A 16,657-nucleotide genomic window follows, 5' to 3' on the forward strand; every position below is an offset into this window, starting at 1 on the left:
GGGCTCATCCCTACCCAGCTCAGAATAGTAGATTTCGTTATTGCATTTTATTTGTAGATATCATTATGTTTTATTCTATTTTATCTCCCTTATCCACTGTCCTCTCCATGCTTCCCTACCCCTTTGACAGATTCCTGTCCCTGTCCCAGATAATGCTCCCGTCTGCTTTCACGTCACATGCATTCCGTTAGCCTCTTTCCCCACACTCTTCTCATCATCATTGTTCTATCTAATAGTAGAAGAGTTGTGAATGACTAAAAAAACTAGAATTGAGGTGGCCTTTGTTTTCCAGGACTTTCCAGGATACAATCAGTGACTACAAGCAAGAAAAGAAACTCACAAGCTGAAAGGAGAGAAAGCATCTTGGACATTTTGTAACAGAAGAGAATATCTCCTGAGGTGCTTGTCAGGTGTGTTCAAGGGAATAAAAGAAGTATTACTCTTTTGTGGGAAATGTAGACAAAGATGATTTTAAATATGGTAAACATGAAAACATTGTAGTGTTTTTGATGTTTTCCCCATATTTTCTCAGTTGTTAGATGAAATTTATATCCCAGGCTTATTATGCAACTTGAGGTAACCTTAGCATAAATAGTACCATATACTTGCTCAGTAAACGTTCATTGCCTCCCACTGTTAAGAGATAAGTATTACTGACTATAGAAATTGTATACATCACAACATTTACTACATTACAATCACAGTTGTAATGTAGAGGTTCTCATTTGAATTGTATACAGCAGTATTTTTAATAGTTTCTTATGTAATAGGATTTATCTATCAGAGTCTAAAGTTAGTGAGGTTCTGTGTATTTAGTCCAAGAGCAGGACTGTAGCTCTTTTTGGTACTAATGACAACCTATTGGTTGGGGGTTTGGCTTAAATCAGAATTGGCTGGAGAACTGAACAAATGTCCAAGACCTACCTTCAAAGACTCCAGTTCACTCTACCTGGGATGAGGCCCTAGCATTGCTTGATTTAGTTTTTGTTGACTTCCCTGGATGGTTCTGCTACACAGCCAGAAGTAAAAACTACCTGTGGTGATAACATGAAGCTATGTTTAGGGAGCTGTTGGAGCAAAGGCATACCTGTGAAATGGGGCCATGCCTGTGTGTGGTTGAGAGTGGTCAAGGCAGAGAGCCAGCCTGAGGTGTTATTCATCACTTCCACTCAGAGGCTCCATCCCATGGGTGGAGGGGATGGTCTCGGTCTGTCTGTCTCTTCTCTTCTCTTCTCTCTCTCTCTCTCTCTCTCTCTCTCTCTCTCTCTCTCTCTCTCTCTCTCACACACACACACACACACACACACAAGTTAATGAAGCCAAACTCTGCAAGGAAAACCATCTGTAACTCCAGTTCTAGGGGGCTCTGATACTTTCTTCTGGCTTCCACAGGTACTAGGTGGTACACATACATATAGACAGACAGGGAAAACATCCATACACATAAAATTACAAAAAAAAGAAAAGAATTTCCTTCAAAATTAATAAAGAAGACCCTATAATAGGAGAATTTCAAAAAAATACATATATATGGCATATGAATTTGTATAAAGGGAATGCTGGCATTATTTTTCACAACTTTTCTGTAAATCTAAAAGTATTTCCAAATAAAGAATAAGCAGGGCATCTGTATGTGACTCTGTTTTTCCAACAGCTCAAATGTCAGCACATTGAATCCTGTTGGATTTCAGGGTTCACTAGACCTGCTTCCCAACCTTTAATGCCCGTTTCTTTACATTGGTTCAGCCATTAACATCCCTCTTTTTTGTTTTGTTTCCTTTTTATACTAAAAAAGTACCACTACAAAGATTATAAAGCCATTAAGTATCTTAGTTCCTAGCTGATTATGAGAAGAAAATAGCTGAGTATTTGCTCAGCTTTGTCTTATGGAGGGATGCTCATGTGAACATGATTTTATACCCAAGATGATCATCACATTCTACCCAAGATTAGGCAGGGTCTCATGCATTCCAGACTAGCCTCAACTTTTCTGTGTGTGTCTAAAGATGGCAGTATATCCCTATTCCTGCTGACTCTACCCCACAAGTGCTAAGATTGCAAGCATATACCACCATGATAGCTTCCTGAATATTCTTAATCTAGATAGATACTGATTTGTACAGTTGGAGGTAGGAAAGTTATAGCTGATATTCTACAAAGTCTTTGAATGTTCTGCTTAAACTTTGCTGCGCCATTTTCCTTCTGTTGTTGAGAATAAAAGTCTTGAGAGTTGAGTAGTTCACATTACTGCGGTATCTACTTAGAGTACTCCTTCAGAAAACATCACATGAACAGCTGGCAGAAGTTCTAGTTTACTATTCAGCAGCTGCCGCTGGTAAAGGCAAGCTTAGAAAGATTGAACCATCTTTTTCTTTTTTTTTCTTTGCAGCTGTGAAAATGTCTGACAAGAACCAGATCATTGCCAGGGCTTCCTTGATTGAGCAACTGGTGTCTAAAAGGTATTTTGAGGATATTGGTAAACAGCTTACTGAGCTAGAAATGATTTATGTGTCTAAGGAGCATCTGCAGGAGACAGATGTGGTCAGAGCTGTTTACAGAGTCCTCAAAAACTGCCCATCAGTGACTTTAAAAAAGAAGGCCAAGTGTCTGCTGGCAAAGTGGAGAGGTTTCTATAAGAATACACACTTCAAAACAAGGGAAAGCCTTAAAGTACTCCATACAGATGTTAATAAGGAAGTAAGTGTTGCAGTTTCTCAGGATGAAAGCCAAGATGAGACACCAGGCTCTAGCCACAATGAGATATTGGGTCTCTGTAGTTCTCTCTCTAGGCTGTCACCCCAAGATGCTGCAAAGGCTGCTGCAGCATTTGGGTCTGAAAGTAGTGCTGCTCAAATGGAAATTAATGAAGGCTATTTGGAGGATGACTCTGAATCTCCGAGCAAGAGCTCAGGTGTGCTAGATAATCCCTTAGTGTCTGTGAGATCTAAGTGCATAGAACTTCTCTATAAAGCCTTAGCTAGTTCTTGCACAGATCACACAAAAGTTCACTTTTGGCAAAACTTAGCAAGACAAATTGAAGAGCACATTTTTACTCTTCATTCAAACGATATCAAAAAATATAAAAATAATATTCGAAGCAAAGTTGCCAATTTGAACAACCCCAGAAATTCTCATTTACAACAAAATTTGCTCTCTGGAACCATATCTGCAAGGGAATTTGCTGAAATGACTGTACTGGACATGGCAAACCAGGAGCTGAAGCAGTTGAGAGCTTCCTATATAGAATCCAGTATTCAGGAACATCACCTTCCCCAAATAGTTGATGGCACACACACAAATAAAATTAAGTGTAGGCGCTGTGATAAATACAACTGCACAGTCACTGTAATTGCCAGAGGAACACTTTTCCTTCCAAGTTGGGTGCAGAATTCAAACCCAGATGAACAAATGACCTATGTCATTTGTAATGAATGTGGGGAGCAGTGGTACCATAACGACTGGGTGTGCTTGTGATTTGTTAATAATCTTTTCAAGGACATATGTTTTAAATATAAAACATAACCTTCTGTGCTCGTTTTTCAACAAAATCTGAATCTTATTTTTGCCTTCGGGAGTTTGGTTTGTGAAAGACGTCAGTATATAGCCCAAGCTGGTCCATTCTCAGGAGTGCTTGCTTTACACCACACCTGCTTAATGCACTGTTCTTACTACAGTACTAAACCAAGGAGGGAGAGTTGTTTGCCAATGTGTAGGCCATAGAAGGCTATCACATTGTACTTTGTGGCCACTTAAGACTTGACTCAGAGTGGCACTGTGGCTCAACACAGCCTGAGAGCATGTTAGAGATGAAGACTCTTGCCTGGTGCTCCTTGAATCCTGATCTGTATTTTGGCAGAGTCTCCAAGTGATCCTCTGGGATACTTTGAGAATCACTGTGGTTCTCAGGAGTGACTATATATTAGAATTTTCTGAGAAGCATTGAAATGTACTGGTGCCAAGAGCCAAGCCCAGTGCAATTCAGTATGAACCTATGGCACCGGACCCAGTAGTCAGCATTGCTCTTTGGTCATTTCTTGGTTTAAGTTGCAGTTCGAGTTAGGAACTACCTGTAAATAGTCTCTCATTTGAGCCTTTCTATAGTTCTGAAGAAATTAATGTTATTTTGGAGACTTTACAGATGAGGAAAGAGGCCTACACTCCCAGGTTATACAACTATTTGGAGTCTGCCTCACACTGATCCCAGATTTTCCACTTTACTTCTGAAGCAGGTGTGATGGCACATGCCTGTAATCCAAATGCTAGGGAGAATGAGGCAGGAGGATTTATGTGAGTTCAGAGCCAGTTTGACTTGCAAAGTCTCTGTCTCAAAACTGTTAAAAGGGCTTTATGTTTCAAGCCTGTAATCCTAGCATTGGGAATTCTAAGGCATAATCCCATGGTTTATAGAGAAACACTGCCAAATCCAAAAAGATTTAATTAGAGAACGACTTAATATTGATTTTGTAAGAAGTATACTCTTGGAAGTTGGTGCTAAGCAAATAGTATTCAGGACCTCTAAGCTTATGTGAGTAGAGTTTTATTCTTTTGTCCTTAATTTTTTCATTTTTCAAGTCTCTTGACTGGTGAAAAGTTGCACTATAAGTCAGAATTTGGCTCATACCCTGATTCCTTAGTTGAATGACCTTTGTGGTTTTTTTAGCACTCCATAAACTATGATATATAGTTTCTTGATGCTAGAAATCTATATGTCTTCAAAGGCATGTGTGTCGGGTTTGAAATTCAAAATCTGCTCATGTGAAAATGACACTAGTTGTTAGAGGAAGTTCATTCCTTCAATCTAAATATATATATATATATATATATATATATATATATATATATATACTAACTGAAGAGGAAATCCCTTCTCAAGCCTTTGCAAACAATGTTTACTGATTTGTATGCTTATACACAAGCCTTTTTTTTATGTAAGTATGACTCATTTTTTCCTTTAAAGTGATACCTAGTTTGTCATTCAAGGTATTTGATATTTTTTAATATGTAAAACAATTTTATACGCAATCAACACAAAACCTTGCATATATGTACTCCTTTTCCAGTTTAATTCCGGGTGATTAGATAGACATTTTCTCTTTTGTTGTTTGACAGATACGTGAAGAGTTTCTATTTTTATGAAACTAGCTTCACTCTGTAGCTTAAGCTGGCCTCAGACTCACACCGGCTAGCCTTAGCCACCAAAGTGCTATGATTTTCAGTGTAAGCCACCATTCATTGATTTTATCATATCAAAGACTTCCTTTCTTAGTTCCATATAAACTCACATTTTCACTAGTTATTATCGCCTAACTCCCCAGTGTTCCTTCAATGGGATATGTAAGCTTTTCTTTATATATATATTTTACCTCAATATGACAGTTCCCCAATGGGTGCATAAAACTAGCAAACATTTCTGTTTTAGGGTTTTTTTTTTTTGAAGAAATCAGCTTGAAACTGTCAAGTCTGAATTATATTTTGTCGTATTTTCTCCATATGGCATTCCAGGGCTGTTCACCATGATGAAATGTTTTAGTCCTTTAAAGAGTAACTTACAAAGTCATCAAAAACTCAAAAGTTGCACAAAATGTGGTTTCATGTGACTTGGAATGATCATAAAATCTAGACAGTGATTGTGCAAGAGCACACACAGCATATACAAACCTTGTTTCATTTGTTCAAGTCAGTTTGGTGCTTCGATTTTTTATATATCTCTGTATGGTTCTTTGTACTGAGATTTTGTAAGCTACATTTATCAAAAATAAAAGCATTTAAAATGGAAAAATCTCTTACTCTCCAAGGTTCTTTTTTAAATGTATGAGGTCTTCCTCATTTCCCATAAGCTCTGTCAGTTAGTTTTGCAACAAGGAAATGGTGATGTGGGTTTTATTCTTTTGGTCAGTGAGACACTTACATTTTCTAAATATAGACAATTATTTTACACTGTGTCTTATCCCCTAAAAGGAGAGAGAAAGAGTTTCTTCCCCCTCTCTTTTTCTTTCTTTCTTTTATCCCCCAAAAGACAAAGGAGTTTCTTCTTTCTTTTCTTTTCTTTCTTTCGTTTTGGTTGTTGGTGGTGTTTCAGGGTTTCTCTATGAAGTCCTGGCTTCCTGGAACTCACTCTGTAAACCAGGCAGGCTAGCCTTAAACTACCTGCCTCTGCCTCCCAAGTGCTAGGATTAAAGGTGTGTGCCACCACTGCCAGCCAAAAGAGTTTCTTTGCAGTTGCTGGTGGGGTAGATTCTAATTTAAAATTGCCCTCATCGGAACAAAGAGCAGTTCTGAGGGCTCCAGGATGGGACGGTGCCTGCTTATCAGGAACAGCTGATGTGAGTGAGAGACAATGGAAAAGACTCCAGAGTTCCTAGGGTTCATTGTAGGTCATGATATCAATAAGGACTTGGGGGCTTTGGAGTGTGTAGTGTGATTTGTCTTTAAAAAAAATCATTGAAGCAAGGCAACTTGTAGTCATGGGATTTGAGTGCCTTTTAGGAAGGCCATTGTAGCTGCTTTGTTAAGTCATGAGAGAAACAAGGATGACTGTAGGAACACCAAATAAGTGACCATTAACAGTGGTCAAATGAAAGTATAGAAAGAATACAATTTCGCATCCTGATAGTTAATGAACCCCTTTGCAATTTTGACAATGATTGTTTCATAGAATATGCCCAATCCAAAATTTCCTCACTGTGGCCAGTAATCAAATAACAGTGTCAGCACTAAACACATAGCGCCTTTACCCAAGTCTCCATGGTGACTGCATAGGGTGGAAAATCCATTTTAATACCTGGATGTGGGAAGGTTTGCTCCTTTGTTCATATGGCTTTTTACAATGAAGGACTGAGTACAATCGTGGCTCTGTCTCTTCCCTGGTCATTTCCTGTGATGAGAGGCTTCTTTCATTCCCGACACCATTTCTAAGTGCCAGGCAGGAAGCTTGTGGCTGGCACTACTCCATTGCCTTTGCTGGAGCTGGCCCTTCCTCTTTTAGGTCAGATTGCTTTGTCGTTGTTGTTGTTTTATAACATTTTTTTCTCTTTTACATGTATATATTTTTCGCGTGTATTTATTTTGTGCATGGTAGGGTACAGATGTTAGACTTCAGATTCCATTACAGATGGTTGCGAGCCACCATGTGGTTGCTGGGAACTGAACTCAGGACCTCTGGAGGAGCAGTCTGTGCTCTTAACCACTGAGCCATCTCTCCAGCCCGAGTTGTTCTTTTTATAACACCCAATAAATGCCAAATATTTTGCCAAAGTATATTTATCTCAGAGGTAGTTATTGTAAGCACCTGGATTGTAAAAAGTCACTTCTTAGTTTCAGAAGAGTGTCACAATCAGATGTGCGAACCAGTGACAACCTCATGGAATCCTATTCATATTTAAAGTGAGGTTGACAAAAATGTTATTACATGCTGTCACAAATTTTCTATTGGGAGGATTACACATTTTGCTTTGCCAGGTGCTAACTTTTTGGATACACAGGAGCCTTCTTAGATCCTTTATAACGGATAGTCATCTGATATTTAGAAAAGAGGATGATTTTAAAATACATATAATTAAAAATTTACATGTGAACACATACATACCAAGGTAGCTGGGGCTGGCCTCGAAGTTCTGATATGAATTTTTTGTATGGATGTATATTCTTGCTTTCTTTAAAATTCAAAATGAGCTGAGCTAGGAAATGGTGGCACATGCCTTTAATCCCAGCACTTGGAACAGAAGCAGGCAGATCTCTTGAGTTGGAGGCTAGCTTGGTCAACAGAGCAGGTTTTAGGACAGCCAGGGCTACACAGAGCAACCCTATCTTGGGAAAAAATGAAACTAAAACATGAATATGAAAATCGGTTCCAGGTAGTTATCAGTCGTCATGATCATCATTATTTTGGATAGCATCTCATGTAGATCAGGCTGGGTTTGAGCTCACCACTCACTATGTAGCCATAACTCAAGATGTCCTTGAACTCCTAATCCTCCTGTTTCTACCTCCCCAGTGCCAGGGTTATAGGCATGCACCATCATGCTTGATTTTATGGGGTGCTAGAGATTGAACCCAGGGTTTTAATGCGTTCTGGGCAAATGCTCTACTGACTGAACCACATTCCTGGCCCTAGTCATTTATGACACATGTCCAAAGAAATGTTATAGAACAAGAAGCCAATTAAAATACTATCATTTAGAAACCAGTTTTTCGGAATATAATAACTTCTGAAATGACGTAAACACAGTTGCAGCTGCTTATAAAAGATGCCAAATACTATCATAATTCACCAAATTTACCCTTGTAGATTGAAAAAAAATTAGAAATTTACAAGAGTACCTATGAGGTCCTGAGTCATCTGACGACTCTACCGACTGTACCTCTCCTTAACCAGGTTTTCAAACTTCCTAATGCTGTGACCCTTTAATACAGTTCCTCATTTTCTGGTGCCCCCCACCATAAAATTATTTTCATTGCTACTTCATAACTGTAAATTTGTTACTGTTATGAATCATAAATGTGCTTTCTGGTGGTCTTAGGCCGCCCCTGTGAAAGGGTTGTTCTATCACAGGTTGAGAACCACTCCCTTAAATGCTAGAAGACCCAAAGCTACAAAAAGTTTCAATTTTCCTTCCTTGGCCACAATATGAGTACAACATGGCACTTAGTCAGTTTGCATTGTACATAACCTATCTGACAGCTGAACTCATGCATACAGAGTTCAGGGGAAGAAAGCTGGAGTGACCGTCATCCATGTCGAACAGCAAAGGGCCCCACAATTCAAGTGGACTCTGTCTTGGTATTTATGGGGCCAGTGGGCTGGTGTCTTCTCTTAGCTTTAGTGTCTTTTCTCGCAGGTTTCTATTTCTACAGTTTTATTTCCATGTCAGTAGATGGGCTTTCTCATCACAGCATTGTGAAATCTCACAAACAGTTGAGCAGAAAGTTTCTGTATAACTTTACTGAACAGGTTTTAAAATGAGGTAGTTAAAGGACACCAGGCTTTTCAGAAGTGATAAAACCGCTATGGCCTGGTGCTCATATGCCTTTAATCCCAGCACTCAGGCCAGCCTAGTTTATATAGTAAGTTGCAGGATAGCCAGGGCTACGTAGAGAAACAACAACAACAAAACCCCACAAAAACAGAATATATAAATGCCCTAAAATTGTTGGTCAGTGGGTAGTGAATTGTAGACAGTAGAAAGAAATCTGGTTTCATATATTGGCTGGTGGGTAACTACAGATAGCAACTGTGCACTGTGCATCTTAGATCACAGTAGGCAGTCACACATAGACATTTAATTCCAGCAGAGGCAAATGGATCTCTGTGAATTCAAGACCAGCCTGGTCTACAAAGCAAGTTCCAGGCAAGCCAGAGTTGTTGCACAGAGAAACCCCGCCTTGAAAAAAAATGAAAACAAACAAAGTCACAAGAAGGCTGGGGGTGTAGTTCTGTTGTTAGTATGTTTATTAGCATTCAGGAGACCTTGGGTTCAATCAATCCTCTGTGCCACATGAACCTGGTGTAGTGCCATCCACCTGTGATCCCATCATTTAGAAGGTGGAAAAATAGGGATTCAAGTAGTTCAAGGTGATTCTCAGCCACATAGCAAATTCAAGCCACAATTTCTTTCTCAAAAAAAAAATTATGTCTGAGGACGCATCTGAGTGATAGAGCTGTTATCATGAGTGACATCCTAGGTTCGATCCTCAATATCAGAAGAAAAAAAACGTTCAACAGCTATCAAGTTGCTGTGTTGGCAGTATGTTCAATGCCAGTGAAATGCCTCCGCAGGTAAAAGTGCTTGATGCCAAGCCCATTGACACGGGTTCGATCCCTGAAGCCCATAGACAAAGAACCAAAACAGCAAGCTATCCTGTGGATCCCATGCATGCACACAACAAATACATTAACAAACTTCTTCAAACTTCCAGTTACAAGACAGGACTCAGAATGCTTTTGCTTACAAAAAATAATGTTTAATACATACTTTTAAGCTGAGTGCATCATGTAATACACGTATGGAAACATCCCATGGTATACCATGAATTTATACAGTTTTGTGGTTTTAGGTATTAGTGATTTGCATGTACATGATTCAATCCTCAGTACTAAAGATGAATACATGTAATGGGCTCAAAAACTGAGCTGGAGAGATTTCTCAGAGGTTCTCTGCTCTTCAGAGGTCCTAAGTTCAAGTCCCAGCAACCACATGGTGGCTCACAGCCATCTGTAATGAGATCTGATGCCCTCTTCTGGTGTGTCTGAAGACAGCTACGATGTACTCATATAGAATAAAATAAATAAATTAATTAATTAATTAATCTTTAAAAAAATTAGCTCAAAACTGAAAAACCAAAATAGACTGTGGCTATGGAATCACTTGTATGAATGGGGTTAGTCACCATTGACTTGTAGACTTTAAATGAGTAAACTGTATTTCGGTAAAACTGTTAACAAAAAAATCTGGTTAACTGAGAGGAAACTGGAGGGAATTGGGAATTTGGTATCTGAGCCTTTAGTCCCGCAGTTATCCATACATACAGTGGAGAAATAATTGCAGTCCTCCTCCAAGGGGGCTTTGAGGAGCCACCATGGCTAGACCCCTGCCAGGTAAACAGCACATTTCCCAGCACCTCTGAAGCTACCAGAGCAGTTCCCTGGGTCCTGGCGTTTAGTTTCTGTACAGAAGACTTTTCTTGCTTGCATAGAGTTTCACAGGGGGTGAAATACATCCACCACATTGTTTGAGACAGGGTATCCCTATTACATAGCTCTAGCTGTCTTAGAACTCACTAGGCTGGCCTTGAACTCACAGAGATCCACTTGCCTCTGTCCCCTCTCCAAATGCTGGGATTAGAGGCATGCACCACCATGATCTTCACTTTCCCTGCTTTTCAAGCTGCAGATGAAGCACATCAGTGATAAACACCTGGAAGTTCCTTTAGAATCAACCAAATCCATTGGCATGCTATGTTCCTGGTTAGATCTATATTTTGCGAAGAACCTTGATACCTAACACTGAAGATATGTAGCCAGCCACAATGAGGCCCTCAGAGTGGGGACCCTGGAGTCACCTGGAAAGAATTACAGAGACCCAGGCTCCATCCCAGATCTACTGAGGGCTCAGCCGTGCCTGTATGTATTCACTTGCTGGGAGGCTGCCTGTTCACAGTAACAGACGAGGAAGTCTTCTACCCTCCTGCATGGGGTTCTTAGTTGAAAACATTCTTTCCACATGTCTAAGTCACCAACACCCTTCACCCTCCATAACCTTATATTCAAGGGATACTTCTTAGCCTTAAAACTAATCAGCAGCATTTGAGATTTTGCATGTGGGTATATGAGGGGTGTGTGGTGGTGTGTGTGTGTGTGTGTGTGTGTGTGTGTGTGTGTGTGTGTGTGTGTGTGTGTGTGTGTGTGAGAGAGAGAGAGAGAGAGAGAGAGAGAGAGAGAGAGGAGGGGGGGATGAATCAGATTCAGCAGCCCAGGCTGACCTGAAACTTCCTGTGTAGCCTCAAACTTACGTGAATGCCCCTGCCTCAGCCTCCTGAGTGGAGAGATGCAGGTATCCCCACTTTTCACTGGCTTTCGTGGAACAGGTTTTCTCATGGCTGGAGCAAGTTGCACTTGGCCTGTTCCTCCCTTTCAGGAGTCACTCTATCTCAGCCAATACTTCTTTGTTTGCCTGACTTTTTAAGAGTGAAATGGCCCACATTTCATGCCTCTGATTTCTCCTGTGTCTGTACATCCTTTGGTGATCTTATCTAATCCCATGGCTTCTAGCACTTAGGACTTTTCCCCGCTCCCTTTCCCTGCTCCCTTTCCCCGCTCTGAATCCCAGGCCCGTAACTTTAAAGGCCTACTTGATGTCTCTGCAGTGCTATGTACTAACCATCTTACCATGATTAAAATCCAGCTTCTAGGGGTTGGGGATCTAGCTCAGTGGTAGAGCGCTTGCCTAGGAAGCGCAAGGCCCTGGGTTCGGTCCCCAGCTCCGAAAAAAAGAACAACAACAACAAAAAAAAAAATCCAGCTTCTAGTCTTCTCTCAACACTGGATTCTCCCCTTGCTGCTTTATAGTACTTGAACTGAAAACCCCAGTAAGGAATCCAGATTGCCTCCTTGCTTTCTTTCAAGTTAGTTTGCTAATCAGTAAGCAAATTCTATTTATTGGTTATATTCCAATTATATATCACGAAGCCCAAGAGATGTGTTAGCCTGAAGCCAGGTGCAGTGGTGCATGCCTTTAATCTCAGCAGGTGGGTCTCTGTGAGTTTGAGGCCACCTTCACCCTTGGGGTACAGCATGAGTTCTAGGACAGCCAAAGCTACACAGAGAGCCTGTCTCAAATAAAACAACGACGACAACGATGATGACAACAACAACAAGAAACCCACTTCCTGCTCTTCTACAAGACCCAAGTTTGGTTGGCTTGCCACGATCTATACCTCTAGCTCGAGTGCACGCGCTCGTGTGCGTGCACATGCACACACACATACACACACACGCACGCACACACACACACACACACACACACACACACACACACACACATGGAGGCCACTATATAAAATTTAAAATAATACAAATAAGGGCTGGGGAAGTGCCTCAGAGGTTAAGAGCACTGACTGCCCTACCAGAGGTCCTGAGTTCAATTCCCAGTAACCACATGGTGGCTCACACCCATCTGTAATGAGATTTTATGCCCTCTTCTGGTGTGTCTGAAGACAGCTACAGTATATTTATGTGTAATAAATAAATAAATCTTTAAAAAATACAAATAAATCTTGGATTTGTTGTTTTGTTTTAAAGGAGCTTGATGTGGTGGCAGGTGCCCAGAATCTCAGCACTTTGGAGGGAGGGGCAAGAGGTCATCCTTGGTTACATAGTGAGTTTGAGGCTAGGCTAGGCTACATGAGATGCTGTTTCAAACTAACAAAGACACACACACACACACACACACACACACACAAACACACATATATATGTGTGTGTGATCCAGTACATGTTTAATATCCACCAGACCCTTGATTCCCAACACCAAAAATATCTAGACTCTGATTGTATATCTTCCCCACCACCATCCTGGTTCTAAGCCAGCACTATCCTTATATAGGTGATTAATTGTCACCTAGATGACTAGTCATCATATACAAGTGACCTGCTAAGAGACTGTCAGACTCATACTCTGTTGTCCCTTAAGTATGTTTCAAACACAACTGTTGTGGGGTATCTACCAGAGCAGACTGCTTGAACATGGGTTTAAGCCAATAGAATGTCTTTATTAGCAAACTGGCAGCTACACTGGATGTTCAGGATCACAGCTGTAGCCTGAGCCTTCCTCAAGGTAAGCTTTCAAGCACAAAGTCTATGTCCTGGGTTGACCTACTTGAGTTAGTAAGTGGAACTACAGAAGCCAGAAAGAAAACGGTGAGAGCATTTTGCGACTTTGCCAGAATCATGAGCTTTGATGGACTAGGTCTCTGTTCTCCTTGTTGGCAGGCGGTGCTGTGTATACACTGCTTTACAGCCTCAATGGCACCTCCATCACAGAGTCAGCTGTGCTCAGGTCTGGGACCCTGTTCTAACAACAGCCAAAATGGTCATGGGACATATGCAAATAAGATCATGTCTCTCCCCTGCTCAAATTTGATGTTGACGCCTGTCTCCAAGAGACAGTCAAAATTCTTACAGTGGCCTTCAAAGCTTCACTAATCTGTCCCTGACCCATTCATTACCTCCCTTAGCTCCTTGCTAATTCTATTAGCACTAGCACCCGCATATATATACCTTGCAGAGGACTAGAACCAGTCAAACTGGCTTCCTTGCTTTTCTTTGACTGTGCTAGGCACACTCCTACCTCTAGCTATGGCTTTGTCTAGGAATGCTCTTACCCCACCCCCGCCCACAAGCCCTAATGACTTGACTTATTCTCACAAGCCCTGATTCAACTGTCACCTTTTGCCTTTCCTGGCCATGTCCTATGTCACCTACTACCCTTTCTGATTTGTTTCAAAGAGCTTATTCGCCATTTAAATGTAACTAACACCTTCATCCATTTGTACTGATGATTCCCTGTCTTTTTCACTAAATTGGAATTTGTTTGTTTGGCTCCCCAATTTATTCCCAGATCTTAGGTGAGTTCCTCATATACAGAAAACCATGGAGAAGTAGGGTTTGAACATACCCAAGAGAACATGAAGTAACAGGAGCATATTGGTACATACATGAATTTATGTAAGGGATTAAAAGCACATTAGGGGGAGTAATTGTACTCTAGGCAGGTAAAACGATGTGAAAGAATGGAGAACTGGAAAACAGAGAACGCTTTGCTTTGCTTTTCCATATAGAAGCTTTGAGTAAGCACCCATATTATAGCCTTGGGCCACATATGTCTAGATAGCCTTGGGCCACATATGTCTAGAGCAATATCAAACTAAATTGCAATTGTTTTATAATCTTTCCCTTTGTAATACGGTTAGTAACCTTCTAAGTATTCAATAGCTCTGTTGCAGAAATAAATGCAAAACAGCAAAAACTAAAATTCCAGAGCCTGACGTGGTTGTGCAGACATGTGATACCAGCTTTTAGCAGGTGGAGGATCAGAAGTTAATGGCCGCCTCATTGACATAGCAAATTCAAGGCCTGCTTGGGATACTGTGAGTTTGAGGCCAGCCTGGCCTGCAAAGTGAGTTCTAGGGACAGTCAGGGTTGCACAGAGAAACCCTGTCTCAACAAACAAACAAGCAAACAAATGAACAAACAAAAACAAAACCCTGAAAAATCAAAACCAATCCAAAAAAAAATCCATTTGTTCATTTGTTTTGCTTGCCAAAAGCCCCTGCAAAATATTTAATGAGGAATGTTGTTGAAAGAAGTTATCAGACACAAATTGGTGATTTTTTTTTTAGTGTGTGGGAGAGCCTTGTGACTTAGTTATCAATTACTACTCATGACAGACTTTACTTGGCTCTAAGTTAACAAATTTAGAATGCACATGGAGCTTGGGTTCTATCCTCAACACCACACAAAGCAGGCGCAACATTACAAGCCTGCCATCCCAGCACTCAGATTAGAAATGGCAGGACGATCAGAAGTTCCAGGTCATCTTGGCTACCTAGTGGATTAAAGACTAACCTGGGCAACACAAGACAGTGGCTCAGAAAACTAAAAAGAAAAAGGACAACTAGTGTTTATAGATGTGATTTAGGAAGAAATATTTTTCAAAGAACTGCTTCTAAATTTGTTGACTCATAGTCAAATAAAGTCTGTCATGAAACGAGTCCCCAAAGCAGGCAGAATAGTCAGATGCATGCCCCCTCCAGCCCCATTTCACTGTAGTGGTCCCGCAAGAACACAACGCTACACCACCATAACAAATATGCAGAGGAGCTTGGTCAGATCCATACTGGCTCCCTGATTGTTAGTTCCGTCTCTGTGAGCCCCTATGAGCCCTAGTTAGTTGATTCTGTGGGCTCTTTTCTTGTGTCCTTGACCTCTCTGGCTCCTACGATCCTTCTTTCCCATCTTCAACAGGATTTCCTGGGTTCTGCCTAATGTTTGTCTGTGTGTCTCGCATCTGCCTTCATCAATTGCGGGATGAATCTTCTCTGACGATTATTACGCAGGCACCTGTCAGTGACTATAGCAGAGTATAATTAGGACTCTTGTTTGGTTCTTTCCAAGGTCTCTGGGCTATCCAGACCTTGTTTCCTGACCTCCAGGCATTAGGTCTTATGATTTTATAATCACATCATTGGAGCTGGAATCTTTCCAAATTTTTACATTTTTCTGGGTTTGTTATTTGTACATGTGAAATGAAGTTTTCCTAACTATTCTATACCTAGCCATCTTGTTAAACTATTTTTGAGTTTTTTATAGATTTGTTTATTTCATGTGTATGGGTGTTTTGCCCCCATGTGTGTCTGTGCATCACATGTGTGCATGGTACCCTTGGGGGGGGTGGTCAGAAGAGGATATCAGATTCCCTGGAATTGGAGTTAAGGATGGTTTTCAAGTACCGTAAGGGTGCTTCAAATTAAAGCCAGGTCTTTTGGAAGAGCAGTAAGCAAATGTTCTCAACTGCCACAGTATCTCTCCAGCCCCTTGAATGGGCATTGATTTTTTTTTATTGAATGCATATTTCTGTTAACTGGTATAGCATGTGTGTGAGTGTTGCTGGCGACTGAACCCAGAGCTTCAACCATGCTGCACACATGCTCTTCCTCTGAGCTCTACTGAAGACTCTTCTATTTCACTGTCTATTGACTTAGCTATAGATTGCCCTTTCCTTTCTCCTCTTCTTCCTCCTTTCTGTTTTATTTTTGAGGATGGGGGGGGGGTTGTTCTTTGTATAGCCTTGGTTGTTCTGAAACTTGCTTTGTAGCTCAAGCTGGCCTCAAACTCACAGAGATCCACCTGCCTCTACCTCCTGAGTGCGGGGATCAAGGGTGGAAGCTACCGCTGCCCGGCTCCAATATCCTTTTGTTGTAACTGTAACCACAAAATTTAGGCAGCAAGCTTCTTTTTATTTCCTAAGATTAAGTTCAGTTTATGACTAATGCTTTGAATAGATCAGCAATGGGATAAAGGTAGTAATTTCATTTATGAATTTCCATGCTTATTCCATTCTGCTAGTTGGGGAAAGTAGTAGTAGGTATTGGACTGAGAGCT

At 40.8% G+C, this 16,657-nt stretch overlaps 1 protein-coding gene across 2 annotated transcripts; it reads left to right on the forward strand.

Annotated features, from left to right (window-relative positions):
* The first annotated feature begins 291 nt into the window (after window positions 1-291).
* Tceanc (transcription elongation factor A N-terminal and central domain containing) lies at window positions 292-5,779 on the forward strand. Of its 2 annotated transcripts, XM_006256856.5 has the most exons (2): window positions 292-410; window positions 2,390-5,779. In XM_006256856.5, the coding sequence occupies exon 2, from the start codon at window positions 2,398-2,400 to the stop codon at window positions 3,472-3,474; it is 1,077 nt and encodes a 358-aa protein (XP_006256918.1). In that variant the 5' UTR covers window positions 292-410; window positions 2,390-2,397; the 3' UTR covers window positions 3,475-5,779. The 2 variants fall into 2 exon arrangements, with proteins under 2 accessions (XP_006256918.1, NP_001102485.1); NM_001109015.1 differs by lacking the exon at window positions 292-410 and having other exon boundaries at window positions 2,398-3,474.
* The last annotated feature ends 10,878 nt before the right edge of the window (window positions 5,780-16,657 follow it).

Source organism: Rattus norvegicus, chromosome X (assembly GCF_036323735.1).
Source record: "Rattus norvegicus strain BN/NHsdMcwi chromosome X, GRCr8, whole genome shotgun sequence".
Lineage (NCBI taxonomy): Eukaryota > Metazoa > Chordata > Mammalia > Rodentia > Muridae > Rattus > Rattus norvegicus.

Coding starts and splice junctions, on each gene's coding strand:
- Tceanc (XM_006256856.5), top strand. CDS start 2,398: ATGTCTGACAAGAACCAGATCATTGCCAGGGCTTCCTTGATTGAGCAA.